General features: G+C 38.2%; 1 protein-coding gene across 1 annotated transcript in view; it reads right to left on the bottom strand.

Annotated features, from left to right (window-relative positions):
- The window catches only part of LOC120533920 (lysine-specific demethylase RSBN1L-like), a 152011-nt gene that overhangs the window by 67454 nt on the left and 58519 nt on the right, over positions 1 to 26038 (bottom strand). The window contains exon 3 of the mRNA XM_039761036.1: positions 23903 to 24555. Coding sequence (XP_039616970.1) covers positions 23903 to 24555 — 653 coding nt within the window. The remainder of the gene's footprint in view (positions 1 to 23902; positions 24556 to 26038) is intronic.

The following is a 26038-nucleotide window of genomic DNA, read 5'->3' as shown; positions in this document are numbered from 1 at the left end:
CTGCGGAGGAAACTCATTTCAGCCGCTTGTATTCGCGATCTCGCTCTTTGGTCACTACCCATAGCTCATGACCATAGGTGAGGGTAGGGAGGTAGATCGACTGGTAAATTGAGAGCTTTGCCTTACGGCTCAGCTCCTTTTTCACCACGACAGACCGATGCAGAGCCCGCATCACTGCGGATGCCGCACCGATCCGCCTGTCGATCTCACGCTCCATTCTTCCCTCACTCGTGAACAAGACCCCGAGATACTTGAACTCCTCCACTTGGGGCAGGATCTCTCCCCCAACCCTGAGAGGGCACTCCACCCTTTTCCGGCTGAGGACCATGCTCGGATTTGAGGTGCTGATTCTCATCCCAGCCGCTTCACACTCAGCTGCGAACCGATCCAGAGAGAGCTGAAGATCACGGCCTGATGAAGCAAACAGGACAACATCATCTGCAAAAGCAGTGACCCAATCCTGAGTCCACCAAACCGACCCCTTCAACACCCTGGTTGCGCTTAGAAATTCTGTCCATAAAAGTTATGAACAGAATCGGTGACAAAGGGCAGCCCTGGCGGAGTCCAACTCTCACTGGAAACGGGCTCGACTTACTGCCGCAATGCGGACCAAGCTCTGACACCGGTTGTACAGAGACCGAACAGCTCTTATCAGGGGTCCGTACCCCATACTCCCGAGCACCCCCACAGGATTCCCGAGGGACACGGTCGAATGCCTTTTCCAAGTCCACAAAACACATGTAGACCGGTCGGGCAAACTCCCATGCACCCTCCAGGACTCTGCTAAGGGTGAAGAGCTGGTCCACTGTTCCGCGACCAGGACTAAAACCACACTGTTCCTCCTGAATCCGAGGTTCACTATCCGACGGACCCTCCTCTCCAGAACCCCGAATAGACTTTTCCAGGGAGGCTGAGGAGTGTGATCCCTCTATAGTTGGAACACACCCTCCGTCCCCTTTTAAAGAGGGGACCACCACCCCGGTCTGCCAATCCAGAGGCACTGTCCCGATGTCCATGCGATGTTGCAGAGACGTGTCAACCAAGACAGTCCTACAACATCCAGAGCCTTAAGGAACTCCGGCGATCTCATCCACCCCGGGCCCTGCCACCAAGGAGTTTTTGACCACCTCGGTGACTTCAGTCCCAGAGATGGGAGAGCCCACCTCAGAGTCCCCAGGCTCTGCTTCCTCATTGGAAGGCATGTTAGTGGGATTGAGGAGGTCTTCAAGTACTCCTCCCACCGACCCACAACGCCCGAGTGAGGTCAGCAGCGCACCATCCCCACCATATACGGTGTTGACACTGCACTGCTTCCCCTCCTGAGACGCCGGACGGTGGACCAGAATCTCCTCGAAGCCGTCCAAAGTCGCTCTCCATGGCCTCTCCAAACTCCTCCCATGCCCGAAGTTTTGCCTCAGCAACAACCGGCCGCGTTCGCTTGGCCTGCGGTACCTATCAGCTGCCTCCAGAGACCCACAGGACAAAAAGTCCTATAGGACTCCTTCTTCAGCTTGACGGCATCCCTCACGCGGTGTCCACCAACGGGTTCGGGATTGCCGCCACGACAGGCACCGACCACCTTGCGGCCACAGCTCCGGTCAGCCGCCTCAACAATAGAGGCACGGAACATGGCCCATTCGACTCAATGTCCCCACCTCCCTCGGACGTGGTTGAAGTTCTGCCGGAGGTGGGAGTTGAAGCTACTTCTGACAGGGGACTCTGCCAGCCGTTCCCAGCAGACCCTCACAACACGCTTGGGCCTACCAGGTCTGACCGCATCTTCCCCACCATCGAAGCCAACTCACCACCAGGTGGTGATCAGTTGACAGCTCCGCCCCTCTCTTCACCCGAAAGTGTCCAAGACATATGGCCGCAAGTCCGGCGACACGACCACAAAGTCGATCATCGACCTGAGGCCTAGGGTGTCCTGGTGCCAAGTGCACATATGAACACCCTTATGCTTGAACATGGTGTTCGTTATGGACAATCCGTGACGAGCACAGAAGTCCAATAACAAAACACCGCTCGGGTTCAGATCGGGGGGGCCATTCCTCCCAATCACGCCCTTCCAGGTCTCACTGTCATTGCCCGTGAGCATTGAAGTCTCCCAGCAAAACGAGGGAATCCCAGAAGGTATGCCCTCTAGCAACCCTCCAGAGACTCCAAAAGGGTGGATACTCCAAACTGCTGTTCGCGATACGCACAAACAACAGTCAGGACCCTTCCCCACCCGAAGGCGGAGGGAGGCCACCCTCGTCCACCGGGTAAACCCCAATGCACAGGCTCCAGTGGGGGCAATAAGTATGCCCACACCTGCTCGGCGCCTCTCACCGGGGGCAACTCCAGAGTGGTAGAGAGTCCAGCCCCTCTCAAGGAGATTGGTTCCAGAGTCCAAGCTGTGCGTCGAGGTGAGTCCAACTATATCTAGCCGGAACCTCTCGACCTCGCGCACTAGCTCAGGCTCCTTCCCCTTCAGAGAGGTGACATTCCACGTCCCAAGAGCCAGTTTCTGTAGCCGAGGATCAGACCACCAAGGTCCCGCGGCCACCACCCAACTCACATTGCACCCAACCTCCATGGCCCCTCCCATAGGTGGTGAGCCCATGGGGAGGTTTTATATATATATTGTAAATTTTGTTTCTTTTTGAATGTAATCATTGTATCTGTTGTATATAGTTCCTATTTGTCTGTTGTAGCGGGGGGTCGCTTTAATTGATGCAACACCCACGGGACGCGCATGTAACGTACAGCAGACTCCTGGCAAAAGCTGGATGACGCTTTTGCAGGAGGCCGAGAGCGCCTGACGTTACATGTGCTGACTGTGCCCTTTACTGCTTGTCTTGTAGAAAAAAGCTGGATGACACTTTTGTAGAATAAACGGCAGAATTCGGGTATTGCTGTGTCTGTCTTCTTCCAAATCACCAACAGCCATTCTAAAGCCGCTACACTAGGATAGGCTTCAGATGATCAAGACCCCATTCTAGATAGGCAGGCAAATAAAATGGATAGATGGATGAAAAATAAAATGCAAATTAAATTAAAATGAAGCACCTTATTAATTCAATCACAATGGAAAAATATCCAACATTACCATCTCATTTATCAGGCCCTAATCAGCTTAACACTAGAATCCCTGAAGTCCACAAAAAAAAACTTGTAATCCCGAGACCACCTTAAATCCCTTCACACCTCTACCATAAGCGCCTTTTGTTTTTTAAATGCGTCAATCAGCCCAAGCAGCCTGCTGTCCCATCCCCCACCTTGACGGAGCTCAGCTCGCAGGCAAAAACGTCTTCCAGCTCAAGCCAAGGCTCCTTATTTTCATGTGATGTGCCTGGAGTTGTATAGGGTAAATAATACAGTATATCTATATTTGAAATACATGCATGCAAAAGGAAATGCTGAACACCTACGTAAAGCAGAAACTTATTCGATGTTATACTAATAATGACGTGAATCGTATAATGTGTGAAGACTTTATTCCTAATATCAAATAAAACACGTGCTTACATATGAAAAATTGTATTTATTTTGTAGTGGATGGCACATTAAACTATTCTGTAAAATCTGGACATATACCGTATTTACGCATGTACCACACACACATTTTTTCCCAAAAATTAGCATTAGAAAATCAGGTGCGCATCATACATGAGGAAACTGCTTGGACTCTCTCTCTCGCCCAGCTCGCCTCTCTCTCCTCTCGCCTCGCAAGACTCAGGCCTCCCTCTCGCTCTAAACACTTCCTATACAGCCACAACGCGAGTCAAACATGGGGGAAAAATGATTTTCATGATTTTCTTTGTAAAAATTACAATCACACGTGCAAGAAAATTTCCTTTTTTGTTGATGAGAAAAAACTAGCTGCTGTTTGCTTGCATACTATATCAGTAAGTAAGGACCATGGGTCCAATAGCAATGATACTTTTAAGGTGTGGGAGAGGTATTTATATGAAAAATGTGATTGTACCTTTTCCTTTTGGAAAACACAATTATTAGAAAACTAGCTGTACCCGGCCAAGCGCACATTTCTAATATGTTTAATTTCACAATGTTTGTGGGTATACAATATTTTTTATTGTTCCATTGTGTGTGCAGATATAGAGATTGTCTGGTTTGCCGACTCTAGAACACGCAACATATTATTGTCCATGACATGTAAGGGCTGACTCACTCAAATTTAACTTTTAAATATTTTCCAAATGTATATTGCAATTTCAATATTTAAAGCCAAATTGAAAGTTTTAAATCCCTCTCTGTTTTAATAAAATGATACTGCTTACACAGCTATATATCACAACAGGTTTTTGGTTTTTGTTAACTTTGCATCACTTCCAGGTACAGGTTATCTGTACTTGAAGAGGTTCTATTGTGAACAAAGGAGATTTCATTGTGCAATGAAAAAGATAAGCCTTTCTTTTATCAATGCAGGCTGTCCAGCAGAGTGAAGTCTGTTGTTTCCCTATTAGCTGAAGGACTGGCCGGAACAGCAGGAAGCATACAAAGAGCAGCACACATTTCACACACAGCCAAAATACTTTTTGATGCATCATTACTTGGAAGAACTGTGTAAACATTCCAATCCCAACAACAAATTACAGTATATGAGTGCTCCTGTACACAAGACAATTACCACTACAATATGACAATCTGGTGTATTTATTTGCTTCACATCTGGGAAAAAAAAAAAAACTAAAACAAAAAGAGCTTCCAATTTATATAAACAAAATTAAATTTGTTAAGAATAGCTAGGGCCTACACTGAAATTATCAACTTAAACCTTAGGCTTATTACTTGACTCAACAATCTACCTCCACTTTAAACCTCAACTTGGATGTCTCCTCTGTGTCACCAAACAAAGATTACTTTGTTTTCCCCAATTAGAAAGTTTTCTTTTTTCTTTATTTATTCTTGCAGTGTCATTTTACTTGAAAAATGCTATACTCATAATTGTAGGCTTCATACAAGACAACAGTTGACTCAAATTTGCACTGTGTTGAACGAACAATTTTAATATCTTTATCTATATCTGTGTCTACGCCCATTTCTACCAGCCTGGTTTATCCTTGATACATGAACTAACTACAAGATACCCAAAGATGATCCTTGTTGTGGCCCTTAGAGCACCGGGTATTTCATCATCCCAGATTAAACCAAATCATTTGCAAAGAGCAGAACTAACCCCACCTGTTCTGCCTCTTCTGATCCTTACTTAGTTTTTCTATTACTCTCATCACTGCCAGGCAACATGTGCAGAGTCGACATAATCACGCTTAGAAATGATACTGGAGATTTTGTGCATTTTATTTAAAGTTGTAGAGACTTCAATAAAAACACTGAACATAGTAAACTTGCATTTGCATACTGCTTTTGCTTTCTTCTTTTCATAAAAGTGAAAATTTGATAAATTACCCAGCCCTATTAGAAATTGAACAAAAGGTGGTTGCATCCTATGTGGCTTCTTTGTAACAGAGCCTGAAGAAGCGATATGACTTGCCTTTACTATCTAAAAATCTACTGTACAGAATAGCAATTTGGAAAATTTCCATTCCTTAAGAGAATTATTCACCACCTGGAGGGCTAAATGTCTTAAGTCAAAATGCATTTGGCACACCATTTCACTTACAAATATGTATTTTAATGCAATGAAAGTTTAAAGCAGCTGGTCTTTCACCAGACATCAGAGTCTCACAGATCTGGCAGTTTCTGGGAAATCTGGCTTATACTTTAAATACATTAAAACTGTTTTTTTTTTTTTTAGTTTTTTTTAAAAACACTGGAAACCATTAATTTCACCCAATTTTACCCACGTAAAATATCACTAATACCTGTAACTAGGTCTGGGCAACATGGAGAAAATCTCATTACGGTAATTTTTTTCATATTACGTGATATAAATCAAATGACAATTTCTGTCAAGCTTAAAGGATTCCTTTTTACTCCCAGAGATGTGAAAATATCATAAGGTTAATTTTGGTTTAAATATTTATTTTCTGTCAGAAGATGAACATGACAAAGGTACTGTAGAACACAACACAACATATTTCAAATAAATAAAATAGGTATATATAAGCCAAAAATGTAATTTTTTGTAAAATTAAAAAGTCTCAATTCTGACCAGTCAAAAACTTTCAATTTTTACAGGAGAACACATAAAATTTCTTGAACAACTCCAAATAAATAAAATCTTAATTCTAAAATCGTAAATCTAAAACTAAAATCTTAAAGATTTCAAGTTTTACAGAAGAACACAAAGCAAATTCGTTGGTCAGTTCCACATAAAGCAGGTGTTAACACAAAATAAAATCTCAAAAAAAAAAAAAACCTCTATACCGTATCCTTTCCTTTGTATTGCTTTAAACTGTTTTAAATGGTTGGGAAACAAGCCTACAAATAGACAACAACATTCTGTATAAATCTTCAGTACAAATTCAAGCAGCTTTCAAATGTAAAAAGATGAAGAACATAACATAAATAAATTTGATATATTCATTCAATTGTGTCAGTTTATGCTCCAAGGCAAAAAAAAGCACAAAACAAAATCCCTATTAGTGTGGCACTTGCTTGGGTCTGGGATCTGTAAAATTTTGCATTGTGTATACTCTAAATCAGCAACCTGCAGACCGGCGAAAATAGGAGAAATATTTTGCAGGCCGACAGAAATAAAGACCAATGTAGATAGTATTTTATTTATTAAATCTAATCTTAAAAAATAACAATTTTTAGTTAGTGTGTCATCTGCTGCTGCTCCTTTGTTAGAAAATGTAATAATTTGATATACGTGAATGTGGTGGTGTTTCTTTATTTTTGCAACTACTGAGCGACGACATCTAGTTATGCTTGCAGCCCTGTCTGTACACACTTCAGATGCATTTGCTCCATTCTAAGCCCTGAGCTTGAAAATACTCAAGAGCATTAAATATCTCTGAACTAGTGGTCTGTTCAGGTAAGTCAAGTCAAAAAAGTCCAGTGGATTATCAGTAAAATCTCTATGCTTCGAATGCAAACCTCGAAGCAATTTTGGAAGGTTTCATAGCATCATTTGACAGAATTTCATAACATACTACACATAAAGGCTGTGGCGATAGTTCACTGACAGGGGCTACAATGAAACTAAGCTTTAAGTACTCCTTATCGTAATGCCTAACAAAGTTCCTCTTTTTGGTTTGTATTGCACATTCTGAAGTATCAACACATTTAATTTCTTTGTTTCTTCTAAACCTGAAGCATTAGTACTAGGCATACTTTTGGTACCATCACTAGTTTTCTCCTGAAAATTGTTCTTGCCTCTACTAAAGAAGGTTAAAAGGATTTGCCGTTTGACTTTTTTTGTGTCCTTTTTGCAGGATTTCAAATTTTATGAAATACCATAACACAACATTGGAAAACAATATGCACAAGTGAAATAAAATAAGAATTATTGCGACATGTTGTTGACAGGCGAGCTGACACAATACTGCCATTCGGCGGCCACGCATTTCACCTATATACATTGTCACATGCAGCGTCCTGCTCGCCCTGCAACAACGTAGTGTGATTTGGGTGAAATATTTCGCGGACCTGTAGGAAATTTCCACGCAGAAGCAATGGTCCATTAACCACCAGTTGAAGAACGCGGCTCTTAAGGATGGCACTGTTTCAGATGTTACAAAAGATTAGTGTCATTACCAGTCTTTGTGGGAACATGCTTCCTACACAATTTTCAGTGCACGCTACTCTACTTCTAATTGGACTTTAAATAGCCAAAATATCTCCACACTAACAAATTCCTCTGACCGTTTCTTTCAACAAAGTCCTTGTTTTTTGAGTTGTGGGCTGTGTCTATTGGGGTGTCATCTTCAGTAATGCTAAAATCCCTGCAGATTTTATTTTTTTCTCCAGCCGTCTGGAGTTTTTTTTTGTTTTTTCTGTCCCCCTGGCCATTGGACCTTACTCTTATTCGATGTTAATTAATGTTGATTTATTTTGTTTTCTTATTGTGTCTTTTATTTTTCTATTTTTTATTATGTAAAGCACTTTGAGCTACTGTTTGTATGAAAATGTGCTATATAAATAAATGTTGTTGTTATTATTTTTTACTTTTTGTTAACATATTCTGTAGTCATTTTCTCTCTTATCTTGCTCCCAGTCCTGATGTAATGGCGTACAGAGCCGCTGTTCCCCAAACATTAGCACATGTTCTGCTGCTACTGCAACACTCAGTATTATGTGCATCAACCTAACCTGATGTGGCTATAACTCTACTCCAGCCACATGACTGGTTCAGCACAGTACCATTCTCATATTGTTGGCTTTTAATGTTGTCTGTCAAAACATGGATGGAACGAGTTCTATCAACATTGTATCAACCAAGTCTTATATTTCTATTGAGGAAAAGTTATTTTGCGATAATTATCTCTATGGTTTAATCACCCAGCCCTAATTGCAACTAAGGCCAAGTGATAATATCGAACCCTGAAATATTAGACCGTTATATATTCTCTACATAGGCATCGATATCTGATGTGATGATCCTGAAACACTTCAAAGTGAAGCAGGTTTATTAGGCAATCTTTCCTAGTATAAATGGCTTCAGTTTGAAAAGTTACTCCCCTTGATTGACATGCACCAAGACAGTAATAACCTGAGCATTAACAATTTATGGGCTAAACAATTCCAGGAGTTTCAAAACAATAAACATATCAACCTTTCATCATCATCTGGCATGTACAACCTTTTCAATCTATATTTTAAGATGATTTTTTGTTTTAAACATTAGACGTTAATACAGTATGAAATTGCAAAAGGTTTGCTTTCAAATGGTTATAAATTTGTGTCTGCATCTTGCAGTGATTATTTGATAGAACACAAACAGAGCTTTCAGATGACCACTGGCACCATTCTGGCATCTCTTTTTTTATCAAAGTGATGTGCAGGTTATTCTTCACTCTGATTTTTGAAATAACCAGTCTGGCAACTTTCAAAGTAGTACAGTACTCTTTCCAGAGCATTCAGACCTGTCTCCAAAAGTTGCAGTGATTGCAGAATAGAACAATTTATTTGTCAATAAATGCATGTCAACCTGTGTTTGTTATCAACTTTAATGTGCATTTTCAATTTAAATTGGCAGGGTTTTCTTCAGGAATGTTGCTGAAATCATCTGTTCTCAAAAGAGTTCTCACAGGTTAATCAGGAGTAAGGTTATTATAGTTAACAAAAACTAAAATCAAAACTGAAGCTATTATTAAAAAAACATTTTTGTAAATAAAATAATTAACAAAACCGAAATGAAAAACTAAAACTAAACGAAACTATTAAAGTAACTGGGAAAACTAACTGAAATAAAATAATAATTTACTAAAATAATTTTAGTTTTCGTTTTTGAATGAATATTCTTGCTGTTAGTGAACAGTGCCTGGTGATGGCGGGGGAATGTTCACACAGCATTAGCGATGACAGAGCAAGCCTAATACATGTGTACACAGTGCGCGGAATAGAAAGGAATTTACATGCCGCCATTCTTTCCACTTGTTGCATATCAAGATGTAATTCAAATGGCTGAATGTGCTGGTCAACAAAAACTTTACCATATGGACAGAAAAATCATGAGTGAATAGCGTTTCAGTATATTTCTCAGGTGCCTGCTATTTGCTGACAGTATTTCACCTGCCACTTCACACACAAAGTATACAAAAAATTTAGAGAAAGTATAGTAATGATGAAAAAAATCTGACCTCGAGATTTTGATGAATCTTGATGTTTTAGACCTCCCAGAGTCCAAAAATACACTTTTTTGGAACTATGTATGTGTGTGTGTTTGTTTGTGTATAAATACGATAACTCAAAAATGCAACTAGATGGATGAAATTTGGCAAGTGTTTGTTACACTAAAAATTGTAGATCCATATTAACTTTTGGGCCAAATGCATCAACTGGAAGTGGTACTTTACCTAAACACATGCAGCTGCAGAGTTCGAGTTATCTATCTATTCAACTTTACTTTTATAATAATTGTTCAATATATTATTAATTTGATTTGTTGTTGATGGTTCTTTTATGTACATATATAATCATTGTTTTGCGGTGTGCTCCTCAAATATCCATCCCCAAATCCGAGTATACAAGAAAGTCTAGGGGAGACCACTCCCAATTTTTTTAAATAAAACAGCACTGATCGAGAGACTGACAAGGTCATCATACAAGATCAGCATATTGTTGCTGACCAATCACTTTTGCTTTAAAAACGTCATTTAACAACGAAGCGATATAAACCTTGTAAAATTCCTGAGTTGGCAATGTCTCTACTGAACTACAGGTATGTAGGTAAGCAAAAAGAGTCTGCCAAGTGATGAAAAGCTAAACATACTAATGTGTTTTTGTATTTATGCTATATTTATTAATTTATCTTTTTCAGTTAATATTCACAGCTGAATATACCAGATATTATGAAAATAATTCAGTAGCAGAATATTTTTTAAAATATCTGTCCCCATTTTTTCAATGTTTCTCTCTCCCTCTCAAAATAGATAGTTGAAATATCATATTCTTTTTGTTCTTAACATCAGCCATATCATACATATTGGATATACGGGATTTTTCCAGCCTTGTATCCAAACCTGCAGGGGTAAGCTCCAGGTTTCCTGTGATCCTGCTTTGGATAAAGAAAGATTAGATAATGTATATATTGTTCTTAATCTCAGATGCTATGTCATTTTGTGCCTGTCCATACTCTTATTACCTGCTATTGCTCTGCTTATTATGGGTTTACTGTTCTTATGATGGCCTATTCAAGTCTCACTGCCCCTAACCTTCACACTACCTTGATTTTAATGGTCACACCTGTCAGAACACAGTAAAATCTCTTTTCTTATTTTTTTTTATATCTTTTCAGCCCTGCAGGTGGCAAAAGTCTGTCTATAAATTGTTTGTGCCTGAGATGGAATCAGAGATCAATATGGCTAGTAGAAAATAATTTGAGATTGTTGAATGCAATGTTGAAGGCACTCATTATAAGCACTTTGTCGTTGGAGCAGGATATGTTGTGTGCTTTAGACATTTAGAGTAAAAAAAAAAAACCCTCACACCTTAAAATTCTCCTAAATTTCATTACAAATTGGCCCATTCTGGGCAATAAAAGGAAAAGGAAAAAAGTGCCAACAGGCAACACAGATTTGTTCAGCACCAATAACAGAAAACATTTTTAAAATTATAAAATTGTGTAAAATTGTTCACATTCAGTACCTGGATTTGATTATGCTTGTTTTTATCAGACAAAAACAAAACCAAATAGTGAAGTGTGTTGTGTAGTGTAGTAAGCTTCCAATAACATTAAACTCATATTATATCCAAACCCGTTAAGTGTACAGTTCCCTGTCATTGTGAAGCAAAAACTAAACTACATTGTAGTTCTTTAACCATACTGTAATTACTAAAACTGAAACTAAAATCTATACTAATAAAAGGCAAAGCCCTAACTGACTGACTGACTCATCACTAATTCTCCAACGTCCCGTGTAGGTAGAAGGCTGAAATTTGGCAGGCTTATTCCTTACAGCTTACTTGCAAAAGTTAAGCAGGTTTCATTTCGAAATTCTACACATAACGGTCATAACGGTCGACAACGTCCGCCATGTTGAACTTTCTTATTTATGGCCATCTTCACGAAATTTGGTAGGCGGCTTCCCTGTGCTAACCGAAATCGATGTACGTACTTATTTTGGTGGTATGACGCCACCGCCGCCATACTGAACTTTCCAACAGTCTTCGTTACTTATGGGCCCATCTTCAAGAAATTTGGTACACGGGTTCCCAACGCTAACTTACGTACGTACATATATACATCCATAGCCTGCAGCTCGGTTACCGTGTGAGGCGGCGTTGAGTCCCCCATCCCAATGCCTCCCACGTTGTTGGCTGCCTGCCTATATAAGGCCGTCCGTCACTCTGGTCTCTACATTCCCTTCCTTGCTTGCTTCGCCATAGGATTCACGTCTCCTTGCTGATAACTACTGCCTTTTTATTTAATTCACGGCTTCTCCACTGTTTTATTGTTCGTTTATTACAATTATAGTTATTGTGTAGGTATTTTAGACTTACTTTACATTGTTCAGGTACCCATTTTCTTTATCGTCCCAACTGTACCCCCATTAACAGTTCTATCCAGGTGATCACCATCGATCAAAGAACTGTCACTTAATGAGTGGTTTCCATGCCCAGAGATGGCACTTGCCTTTTCCATTCTCTTTGTTACATATTGCACAGCCATATAAGGCTCATTCTTGATATCTGGAGGAACATTGTGTCTTATGTATTGAATGACTGGGACAGGTTCAAGGTATGGACTGATGACGGTACAGGAGATAATTATACTACACAGGAGCACTAGAAGAGTGAAATGCTTAAGCCCTTCACCTATGGTTCTGCATGTGAGTTGATTGCTGCCGCTGAATTGTTCGGTTGTTGCTTTCAAGTGTACCAAAATGGCCAAATATTTTACACCTATCGACAACCGCCAATGCCTCTTAAACATCTTAGATTCACAGGTGACGATGTCAGTAGTGGACACTTTGATGTTTATGAATGTTTAAACTCTCAAAAGCTGGATGTGAAGTTATCGATGAAACCGGTTGTATGCTTACAACGCTTGACAGATGCCAAATGTCTCAGTCCTGCAAATACTGTCGTAATTGAAACAAACCATGAAACTGTGCTGTGAGATTTGAGACAAGATTACTTTTCACATGGCCAACTGTACGTTGCATGCATAAGAGTAAGCTCAGCGCACAGCTTGGTCATATTACAACCGGAGGGCCGAACTGACAATGTGGTATACAAAGAGATCCTTAAATAATTATTATTTTAATATCTATACTAATAAAAGGCAAAGCCCTCACTCACTCACTCACTCATTCACACACTCATCACTAATTCTCCAACTTCCCGTGTAGGTAGAAGGCTGAAATTTGGCAGGCTCATTCCTTACAGCTTACTTACAAAAGTTGGACAGGTTTCATTTCGAAATTCTACGCCTAATGGTCATAACTGGAAGGTATTTTTCTCCATTAACTGTAATGGAGTAGAGCTGCAAAGACGTAGGGGGCGGAGTTTCGTGTGACATCATCACGCCTCCCACGTAATCACGTGAACTGACTGTCAACGCAGTGCGTAGAAAACCAGGAAGACCTACAAAAGCGCTTAAGAAAACATGCATTATATAATTGAGAAGGCAGCGAAACAATAAGAAGCGAGCGAGTGGCATATACTACCATATTCATGAGTGCTGCTACCTCGGAAAGAAAGCAAGGTGTAAACCTAAACTTTAAATTAAGTTCATAGACAGGCTGCCGCTGGCGTTTCACATGCCCACAGGTAATGCGGGATACAAGTTTAATGAGAGGGCGGGATATAAGCGAGAGTTTTGATCACTTTGTAACTAAGTTAAAATTGTAGGTGAAGGGTGTGCTTATGCAAATTCGAGAGACTGTGTTTGTGGGGATTGACAGTTAAAGGCGGGTGGGGAGTCACGTCATCATCTCCCCTCCCATTTACCTCAAGTTAATACACACGCTGTCTCTAGAGTTTCAACACACTGAATCCTCCAGGCACTACTTACAAAAGGTCACATTGACAAGCGTGTTACGCTATTTTTAAAATCTTTCCTTTTCTTAGCACAAGCACAGCTGAGAAGCTTCGATGCATGTGCTCCATAAGCGTTGAAAAATAATGCATTTAATCACACTTTGCATTACAAGCAAAGGGAGCTTTTGTCAATGCATGATTTCCTGGTACACCGATTACATTGATCAGCGCATCCCGATTCATTTTACCCTCGCACCACCTTAGTTTGAGAAGAAGTATGAAAAATATGAGGTTAACACAGAAAAACAGATCACCAATTCAAGCTTTATGAATAATCGATTAAGCCATCAATAATTGTTTTGGTAAAGCCATCCTCCTTCCATTTTATAATTTTTCCGCCACTAGCCATGATTAAATGAGCGGTAAAAAGTAAGAGCGAAGCGAGGTGACTTATTTAGGCAGGAATATATATGATAGCAACACTCATGACAATGTCAATCATATTACGTTATTATTAAAATGTTTCCTTTTCTTTTCATTACTTCTTTAACACACTACTTCTCGCCTGGGCGGGTATTTTGCTATATATATAATATATGAATGACCTCCAAAGAGCGCTGAGACTTTTGATATCATGAGCGTGTCTGCAAAACTGTGGTCTCCTGCCCAGCAAAAGTCGAGCAGCCAGCGCGTGCATAGCTGTGCCGGCCTTTGAGGCGCTGACTGCGCTTCTGCCTTAAGTCAAAGTGAGCACTTTTAATTTTTTCATCCGCCCCTGAGCTATAGCCCAGACAAGTGCAAACACGGGACCCCTTTTCTACACCACGGCAAAATAATATTAAGGCGATTCACACTTTCTTTTGCACGTATATCGATTATCAGGTCCTCAGCTCGGATTATGAACACACGCATACGAGTGGAGGACTCACAGTGCCATCACAGCCGATTAATGGCGGGGCGTCTCACCAGTCTACACAAGACCCACGCGACTGTCGCCAAAAGCGATCATAGCGTCAGCGAACACATCTCTCTATACTATATAAAAGAAAAAGGCAACTTTCCTTTCTTTACACCTTTTTTCCTTTTATCCCAAACCAAAGCCTTTCTCTCTTAACACGGCAGAGGACACAAAAATAATTTTCTTTAATTGCCGGTAAGGCACATTACCAGAGGCACAAATTTGAACGTTCACATAGAAAATGTAATTTCTATACCACAGCCGTCGTGTAGCGCCTTTCAAAAGGGATCTACTACCGAGAGATGATCCATATACATTTTAGCTGCTGTTAGTTACTTACCTGTTTTGTTACACAGTCTTTAAAATGTAGTTTACCCATAACCACTCCAGTAGTGCTCAATGTACCTGTACTTCTTAAAACGTTAATGTTTTACTGTTTAATAACTTATAGACTATATTTCATTATTTTTCCCTTGCACTCAGTGACCAAAGCTATACACACACATAGACACATACAAACATACACACAAGTATATATATATATATATATATATATACACACATATATATATATATATACACACACACACACACCCCTATCTAGATTACATACATACATATATATATAATTTGTGTGTGTAGATATGTATATAGATATGTAGATATGAAGATATGTATGTGTATATATATATGTATATTATATATATATGTATGTATGTGTGTATATGTGTGTGTGTATATATATATATATATATATATATATATATATATATGACATCAACAAACCAAGCTGTGAGAAAACAGTAAAAGGAGGCGTGTCAGACGTTGTGGTACATTTTCTGATGCAGCTACCGAAAACAACTTTGTGACGCTGCCACCAAATACACAAAACAATTACTTTGACAATCATGTTACATTATTTTCAAAATGTTTCCTTTTCTTTCTCTTTCCTTCTTTAACACACTACTATATAGATATAGATAGAGATATATATAGATAGATAGATAGATATATATATATATATATATATATATATATATATATATATATATATATAGATAGATAGATATGAGAACAACATAGATAGATAGATAGATAGAAGAACAACACTCATATCAATGACAAAACAATTACATTAACAATCATGTTACGTTATTTTTAAAATTTTTCCTTTTCTTTTTCGTACCTTCTTTAAAACACTACTTCTCCGCTGCGAAGCGCGGGTATTCTGCTAGTATAATAATATATTTTCCCTCAGTTTAAAAAGGTTTAATTTTCTTTTTAATAAAAAGAAACTGTAAAATACTCTCGCTTATATTGGGACAGCAAACTGATTTTTTTCTTTTAGAAATCATAAAGGAAAAAAATCACTTTGCTGTCCCAATATAACCTAGAGTATTTTTCAGTTTCTTTGTTACATCTTGCCTGATGAAGGGTCCTTACCTGCCTGGAAAGCTTGCATTTGTAATCTATTTAGTTAGCCAATAAAAGGTGTCATTTCACCCTACTTTCTCCTGTATGTTAAGTTCACTAAGTTTTTCAAATATGTCTGTTACATAAGCAAAAAGGGAAATTTTGTTCCGATCACACAAAAACTGAACAAATTGTTTATAACACATCCATGAAAAATACCAATAGTTTGTTTAACATAAGTATGCAAGGGCAAAACAAACATATCATGCAGAGGAGTAATCATATTAATGGATTAAGGGGGAATCTAGCATTCTGGAGACAATCTTTCCAAAGGAAATTATGCCTCTTTTCCACAGCTATACAAGCTTTTGACAGACAACAGTCTGGCTGATCAATGCCCCTCTTAAACAATGACTGATAACCTGCAATAACTGAAGGAGCACTACACAACTTCATTTCAAGGACTGGATATGTCAAAGTTTGACTGAGTGACTGAGCCATTTCACTGCAACCCAAGCTCTTCATCTTCCAGTCATTGAACAGCCGATTGAGCGGTCTTGAGTTTCGAACATTGCAAGTGTTGCATTCTTGTGTCTCAGTGATGGAATTCTGGTTTAGAACCAAAGCAGATTACGTTGAGGTTTCACCGTGTGCTTTAAAACTTCTGATCCCTTTTTCAAACATCTATTTGTGTGAAACTAAATTTTGAGCACTACTTTGCCTAAAATCAAAGTACAGCTCCAGGCTAGATGTGACTGATGAGATGAAGTATGCGCTCTCGACTTTACTACCTGATTTTGACAAGCTGCAGGGTGACATGCAGGCACAACCATCCCATGAAACATTATAAGTACTTTACATGGTTATCCATGCCAAAATATGTTCTGATACAAGTTAAATGTCCTGTAATATAATACTGTTATTACCCGCTACTAAACAATTTATTGAATAGGAAGTGAATGTCCATATTTCAAAAATAGTTGGGGTCACCATAAATCTCAGATTTCAAAATGGGGTCAAAAACCTGGGAACCTCGGCATTAATACAACTACATTTCCCCCATAAATGCAAATTATCAGTCTAATAATGGCCTCTATTGTTGGGTTCACCATAACATATGTATCAGAGTTTTGTACATTTGATGGAGTTTTACTGATTGTGAAAGCCTACAGAAGAAGCCATCTACAGCATATTATGAGAGAATAAGAGAATGCTGCAACTGCAACTTTCGACAAATCCGCAAGTGCACTGCAGTCAGTCTGGATGCATGAGCAGATTTCCAGAATCAGAGGACCATAGTGGGCAAACAGCAGCATAGTGACGGAGAAGGTCACCGATGTAGTTTGGTGCAATGATATTTAAGGCTTAGACAGACAAACACTCACTTTATTAACCCCAAGGGGAAATTCACATATAAGTAGTAAAAGTATTAAAAAGTGTCCAGGGAACAAGTCCACATAAAAGAAAGTGATAGAATTGATCAGTAAAAATGAGAAAAAGGTAGAAAAATAAAGTCGTACACAGAGCTGCTGGAAAGGCTGAGTTATTAATAGGTGTGATGGGCTTGCTGTTGCTGGTTTGTGTTAGGACTCTTGCAACAGAGTTTTCGATCAACTGGAGCTGTGATATAAGATTTGAAGCAGCACATGCCAGCAGGGAGTTATAATCAATGTGGGATCTGAGAAAAGCATGGACAAACTTTTCAGCATTAAAAAAAAGGAGAGGAATGAGTGAACAAGAGATATGTTATGCAGGTGAAAGTAAGAAAGTTTCTTAATGTTGTTAATGTGGGCAGAATTAGAAAAGGAGGAATCAAACATGACATCAAGATTACATGCATCAGAAGGTCTGATGAGATCACCGTCAAGAGTTAAGTTGCACTTTTTTGCTAATTTGCAGGAGTTTGTTTTGTTGCAATTTAATTTTAAACAATTCTGCTCCATCCAGGTCTTAATTTTACTGAGGCAAGATGTGAGCTGAGAAAGCCATGATGAAGTTTCACTTTTAACACTGAAATAGAGTTGATATCATCTGCATAAAAATGATAACCCAGTCTATAGCTACGAAAAAACACGGCCAAGGACAAGCATGCAGATACAGAAGAGCAAAAAGCCAAAGACAGATCAGTGAGGAACCCCTTGTGTGTAACAGGCACTGAGCTGCACCTGCTGTTGCCAAGACTAAAAAAAACTCTTTTGTTTGTCAGTCAGATAGGACTTAAACCACTGGAGGACAGTGCCAGAGATACCCAGAATGTTCTCCATTCTGGACAGTAGAATGTCATGGCTGACAGTGTCAAATGCTGAACTAAGATCTAACAGAATTAATATGCTGGTTTGTCCAGAGTCTGCTGCCATAAGCAAATCATTATTTACACAAAGCAGAGCATTTTCACAGCCGTACTGTGCCCTGAAACCAGACTGATAGGGTTCCACTAAATTATTAGAAGTAATTCATGAGTTGGGAGGCTAAAACATGCTTGAGAACTTCAGACAAAAAAGTGAGACATAGCTGACTGTCAGCATCAAGACCAGACTTTAACACAGAGGTTTGAGAAATGATTTTAAAATTGGCTGTGCCAAGGGATGTATTTATTATTGTTGTAACAGTCAAGATTATGGCATGAAGGCAGGATTTAAGAAGTGAGATGAAGATGGGATCCATTGCAAAAGTAGTCAGCATCAACTTACAAAGCAGGTCGTTAACAAATGCAGATGTGACTGGTGTGAATTTAGAAAAGAGCTGGAAGGAGTGGGAAGACAGGGAAAGATATAAATGGATGATGGATTTATGTTAGTTGAATTATGCAGATCTTTATTTTCATTGCAGAAAAAGTGGAGGAATTTTTCACAGACTTCGGTAGAGGAGGTAATTGGGCCAGATGCAGGTTGAAGTAGCTAATTAACTACAGAGAGCAAATCCCTTGGTTTATCATGGCCACTTTCCATTATTCTGGCATAATGTGTGCTCTTGGCTACAATTAGTTCATCCCTATAATCCCCTTGGTGGTCAGTGGAGGCCTGGATGTGATGTGGAGTGAGGCCAGTCTTACGCGATATTTTCTCAAGGTGTCAGCTAGTTGCTATCATAGACCATAACTCTGAATTGTACCATGGAGCTGAGATGCTTAAGGGAAACGTCCTTATGGTTTAAAGGAGCTGTTTTATCTAATGCTGAAAGAAGAGCTGAGTCATAGTAATTAACAAAGACTATTTAGTGTTAATGGAATAGGTGAAGACAGAAAAAGATCAGAAATGGATCTAGCAAGGATAGATGCACAGACATTGTTTCATAAAGCATCAGTAAGCCAGAGTAATATTTAAAAAAAAAACACCCAAAAAAAGTTCACACAGTATAAATAACTATGAATGTACTGGATTACCTAATTAAAAAAAAAAAAACATTACATTCAGCACTATTTGCTAAGTAGACAAATTAGGAGCTATCATCATTTTAGACACTTTTTTGGAAGGTGGGAGAAAGCTACTTTCCTGAAATGAAATTTTTAAAGCTGATCCTACCTTCACTTTCCCACTCTGTTAAAGAAGGCTTTATGACACCTCTGACGTCCTTGTACAATTAATTTTATTTACCTATTGCCAAAAATATGTATTACATCTTTAAAACCTTCATGGTAACAGGTTTTATTTTCCAACCACTCACTCAATTTGTAAACTTGCTTATGTCAGATTTTGTTATTTTCATATGTAAAAGACTAACTAGATTTTATACATCAACAAAATGTACTTCATTATCCTATGTATTAAGACACTCTTGAATTTACCTTGCTCTTTATACTAATATTCCACAAAAAGATACTGTTAATATAGTGCAGTACTAATATAGTACAACCTACACTTTTTTCACTGGTTTGCATTTCAGTTAGATTTTAATTTCATTATATATTTTAAACGTGCTATTTTTTTTGCCTTTGATGTTGTAATTGTGTTATAGTTGCCAACCTTTATATTGCAGTTTGTGAGCAAAAATGTGTTTTCAACTCTCAACTGTAACATTGTTATGAGGGTCTGCTACACAGATGCCATATTAATCTGGAAGTGGGTACTGATTTCCTTATATAGTTTCATAAGCTTCTCAATTCCTGTGATGTTAAATTATCCTTTGCTTTAAATTATAATTATACTTCAGTACTCTGCCTGGAGACCTTGAGAGCTGATTATTCATTCCAATTACCCTTGTATTGAAAGCCCACTGACATAAATAATTTATTGTATGCCTCCAGCTATCACCCTCACTTTCTTATTGATAATATGGTTTCTGAGTTTTTCCACCTAAGATGTATTTGGTCTAATCCTTATGAATTCATTTTCAAGTGAATGATATGAAACAATGTTTCATACCTTGAGCTTGTTCTATTTCCATATGTAAAGCTTTTCAACCTTCCCTTCATTCTAATAAGGATATTTTCTTTAGTCTATCTATCTAAAAACAAAACAATAGCAGCCAGAATTCTTCTCAGAATTTTTCAAACTGAAGCCCTGACATACACAGTATTAATGTTTTCTAGAAGCTTTCCCTAAACTTACTGAGAAGATAAAAATACTCCCCACCAAATTAAAAAAAAGTAATCACAATCAATATGTTGTACATAATCTATCCATTTATCTTCCAAACCTGCCTTACTTTGAGCAGATTCATGCATATAGAATAAAGCCATAGAATGTCTTAATACTTTTTCATGGTGCTGGCAAGTGATGTATGTTGGTTGGTTTGACATACTAGTTAAGCATGTTACTGCTTTCTGCACATGGAACAATGCTGTTACTGTTGCTACTAACATATTTATATATTCCAGATACACAAATGAAATCATAATATCCACCTTAAAAACACTGGCAGGTTCTTAAACCTTACCCACATTTTATTAACACCCTCTGTTCCCATAATCATTAACAGATACAGTGGTCAATACAATCCACATTACACTTTAGTCCTCAACACTGAACCTGCTATTTATTTATTTTAAAAACGGGACAACTTCCATACCTACGTCATCACTATCCAACAAATGTTGTTTTATTTGCTGCTGTGTCCTTGTTCTTTACTCTGTGCAAGCAAAATGTTCCAAATAAATCTAAAATATGCATCACAGAGCACAAAATGTGTATACAAACACTTTTCTGTAAGCACTTTATACATTCATATTCAACATATTCTCATTATACATGGTTTTACCTCCTTCCAAAAGGAGGTAATTTAAATAATCAACACCTTCAGCATGAAGCTTTTTAGAGCTTTAAACTATACAATTACTGAGTTGCAGGTCTGAACAAGTTAAAAAGTCTTTCCCTTTACTGTCACTTCTGGTTTCTTGTTTGGTCACGCTTGCTAAAACTTTGTTCTGCTGGTAAATTAATCACCACATACAACATTTTCTTCTACATAAACTTGTTAAATAAATAGTAACTTGATTTTTCTTTTTACTGTTTTTAGTTTGAAGTGTATTCTGCTGGTTCTTTCTGTACTCCTTTCTTTCAACAAAAGAGAGGCATAACATTGTTTCTACTTATATATTGTAACAACTGTAGAAATGCACTTGCACACTTAGAGACTGATAAATTACATGCTCAAGTTGAGACTAAGTGGAGTATGAACTCGGTATGTCAAGCTTTACTTGCTTGAAGAATACCAAACACCATGGCATCCTGCCCCAAAAACAACCCAATCCCAAACAATAAAAATATCCCCACACCCCCCACCCATATCAATGTTAAGCAATTAAAAAAAATGCAATAAATCCAGCCAGTCATAATTACCAGATCCCAAAATAAATATGCATGAATAGTAATATGCAAAGTAAATCACCATTCAATCCCAGTCCTTCCTTGTCTTATTAATTTACAATGTTATTTTCAACAAATAATAAAAAAATGAATAATAAGTAGATCATAGTTCCTGAAAAGTATTGAAAAGATCAACAATTAGCCAGTTCTTGGAAATGGAAAGGAAAAAAAAGGGCACTATTCCAAATATATATAAAAAAAAATCCCACTGATGAGAATTACAGCCAGCAAGAGACTGAGACTCCAAATGGCAGGAAAGAAAAGAAAAAAAAAACCACCTTACAGCCATATATTACAGGGAGAAATTTTGGGGTGTTCTGGATATCTGAATGAAAGAAATTAGTTTTGAACTCATGAAGATGATGAGCAGAATACGACTAATGAAACCCCATCAATGAAATGAAATGGTCAATTTAAACCTTACAACTTGACACCAGATGCTGTCAGCACCTTCAGAAAATATCAGACATTGAGCCTGATGATGTCCTTGCTGTGTGCAGAGTAAGACAATTCTTCAGGTGTGATTTTTCTTTTTGGCACAGAAAAAAGGTCAACAGACGTTACATTTATAATAGAGTATGGACATTTGAAGTTGTGTAGCTCCACTACAACACAATTCAACTATTAAAGTTACACATTCCTAAGATGTTACTTCCTAATGCTATTTATGTCACCTTTGGCCACATAACCAATTTTTTACGAAATTAAAACTAGCTGCCTAAAGAAGGTTTATGCTATAATGTAAATACTATCCAGTATTTACTATATTTTCAATTTCTTCATTTATTTTGGCATATACCTTTGTATTTGTATAATATGTTTTCTTCTGCTGTTTAATAAAACCTGCTCCTTCTTAAAAATTCAGGTTAACTTTGTTGTTTGATGAAATTTTCTGCATCTTTAGAGAATACCTGGCCATGAAGAAGCAGCATTGGTCCCTGAAATAAAATTCCTTTCATGGACTTTAAACTCTCTAGCTTATTGCTCATGTATTTTGTGTTTTCACATATACTTTACAGTGATCTTCATGGTCTAGATTGTTAAAGTTTTATATTCTGACCTTTATTTAATCTTTTGTAATATTTGCTGATGATTATTTATGATATGGTTATATTAAATCACACAATCCCAGTTGACTATCATATGTATATGTGTTTCCTCTTCCAACGTGTGTATTTTCAGTGTTTATTTTTTTGTGGACATATTTATTGTGCCATAACTACTATTGTTTATAACTATTTTTTATCCAGTATGCATTGCCATTTTTGGACTCTGTTTAGCAGAGTCTTACTTTGTGATGTATTATGTACTTCTGCATGCATGTGCATCTTTTCTTTCTGTTGTTATATTACACAGCTTCTTTCAAATTGTAAATTGGTTTGTCTACGGCCAACTTTATTTGGTGAACTCGTCTACTGTTTCTTATTTAATATTTGGCACCTTCTATTTTTGTAGAAAGTACCCACCTTCTGTGGTACACTGTAACCAGTTTTTACATTTTGCAGGCTTAATATTTGTCAGTCAGTCATTATCCAACCCTCTATAACCTAACATAGGGTCATGGGGGTCCGCTGGAGCCAATCGCAGCCAGCACAGGGCGCAAGGCAGGAACAAATCCCCAGGCAGGGCACCAGCCCACAGCAGGGCAAGGCTTATTATTTGCAAAAGGAAAAGTCAGATGAAATGTGGGAGTTTACTCCTTTCATATTTTTTTTTCTTCTAAGATTTCAGTAACAGAGGCTCCAGGACTATAAACTGGGAGCTCTCTTACTTTTGAACCCTCATTTAAAACACTGTAGCGTGTAAGGATTGTCTGAATGAACCATGTAAGCAAACATACATTTTACACATGGAATATAAAAATAATAAAAACATGCTAATAGTAAAGAGCTTTATTTAAACTGTATCCGTTTTGCTAACTATTATGTGAAGGTTGATATCTGGTTTCTGCCTTATCACTAATTATTCTCTGAACTTGTTGAGCAGCAATGCCTTCATGAAATGGACATTACCTAGGGTTACCATTTAAGAAATCAAACTAGCTTCAAAAATCTTAAGGGGTTCTCATTTTAATCAGAAACAGCTGTTAAAAACTGTTGACTGGCAATAAAGTTTAAGAAAAACAAGGTAGCAATTATATGGAAAATGGTATTTAATAAGCTCATCTTACCTGAGCATGGAAGTTCGACATGGTTGTCGTCTCAATATCCTTCTTTCCTAATATCTCCATTTTCACAGGGGAGTTTGGGAAATTAAATGAAAAATATTCCAGAAAATCTGGGAGATACACAGCTGCCCCATGAATTATGCCCATGACATAATAGGCTGCTTCATTCTCATCTTCACTAAATGTCAGAGTCACAAACTCATCAGCAAATCTCTCTATCTCCACAGGAGACAGTCTAGAGAGCTCCTGCATGTAGGCATGTGCCACCAAAGCTCCTCCATTAGGCTGCCGTTCCACATGAATAAGCCTTCGAAATTCCAAGTTGTCTAATCCTGGTAACTGGCTTTGCACTCTGGGTTCTTTAAGAGAGACAAAGGGAGAATCGCTGCCACTTTCTAGGGGCTTGACATCAGGAGGGCTGCCGATATCTTCCACACCTGAGCCCTGCAGCAAGTGCAGGCTTAGTGCTTTGCTACTATAGTCCTCAACTTTGCTCAAAACTTCTGAAACTAGACCTGAGCAAGCTGTCTGGCTTGATCGGCTCAGCATTTTTGGTCGTTTTCTTTTATCACCCTCTTTATGTTTCTTTTTCTTTTTCTTCTTTACCTTTTTTATTTGAAGTTCTTCTGTTTTAAATTTGGGTTTTTCCTTGTCTCCTGGAAAAACAATTAAAAAAGTTGCAGTTCAGTTTCCTCAGTTTTAAGCATAACGGCTAACATGGTACATTACATTACTATCACTTTAAGACAGCAAAAAATGCAAATATTTTTGAGGACTTGCTACCTACTATCATGAAACTTCTACAATTCACATTGAGAGTATCATTTAACTTATATTTAAAGAATCTTGTACAGACTACATTACCATAATATAATGCAAACAGAAAAATAAAAGTAACAATTATAAACTGGAGCATACAGCTTTGCCCCAAAATTGAGCAAACTTCCCAGACTGACAAAATAAAAAGATTTTGGATGCTAAACTTTGCCTCCAAGACACAAATCAATTCTGAGAATTACCAATTTCCTCCTCCCACTCAGACTTTATTGTGCATGTCTATTAATCAATAGAAAACACTGTACAATGAAAGTATAAGCCATATAAGGTGATGGATGAATATGTACTTTAAGAGACGGACATCAATTTATAAAATCTGTCCAATTATAAAGTTGGCACATATGGCAGTTTTCATTTTTTCATTAATAGTGTTTTGAACAAATGCACATATTATACGTATGAATTAAAACTATGCTTTCCCTTAAAGATACGGGGAGAAGCACAGTCATCTGAAAGGGGCTCAGAGTAGAGCCGCTGCTCCTCCGCATCGAGAGGAGTCAGATGAGGTGGCTCAGGCATCTGATCAGGATGCCTCCTGGACGCCCTCCCTGGTGAGGTGTTCCGGGCACGTCCAACCAGGAGGCGGCCCCGGGGAAGACTCAGGACACGCTGGAGGGACTATGTCTCCCGGCTGGCCTGGGAACGCCTAGAGATTCCCCCGGAAGAGCTAGAAGAAGTGGCCGAGGACAGGGAATTCTGGGCATCTCTGCTTAAGCTGCTGCCCACGCAACCCGATCTCGGATAAGCGGAAGAGGATGGATGGATGGACTTAAAACTAGAAATGCTCCAATCAGGTTTTTCTTAGGGCCAATACTGATTAGCTATTTCATGTTGTTATAACTGGCCATTTATGATGCCAATTCAAGTTTATTTAATTTATCCTGCATAACTAGCCACGTAGAATCCTTACATTTCTATATTCAAGTAGTAGTTTCATAATTAAATAACAGTCCACAGGTACTAACTGTTCATTTTTAATGAACAAAATGAAATTCTGTTGGTTTATTCTTCAGTGATCACAACACATATTAAAATAAAAATGCAAAAAAAAAAATACATATAATCCTCATTTTACCCATTTAGTCATAACATGTCATAAATACCACAATTCTAATAAAATATCCATATTAATCAAGAAGATGCCAGGTTAACATGCTTAACAAATATATACATATAATTCACACATTTGGCTCTTAAGTTGACAGTCCTACTCTTCACAAAACAGTGAGGGCAAATTCTGCCTTATCTGTTCTTTTTCTAATTAAAAATGTGAGCTGCTGCATTAAACACATGCTCACTCAC

This window comes from Polypterus senegalus, chromosome 8 (genome assembly GCF_016835505.1).
Source record: "Polypterus senegalus isolate Bchr_013 chromosome 8, ASM1683550v1, whole genome shotgun sequence".
In the NCBI taxonomy this organism is placed as follows: Eukaryota; Metazoa; Chordata; class Cladistia; order Polypteriformes; family Polypteridae; genus Polypterus; species Polypterus senegalus.
Note: the sequence above shows the minus strand (reverse complement) of the source record. Positions and strands in the feature narration are given on the sequence as shown.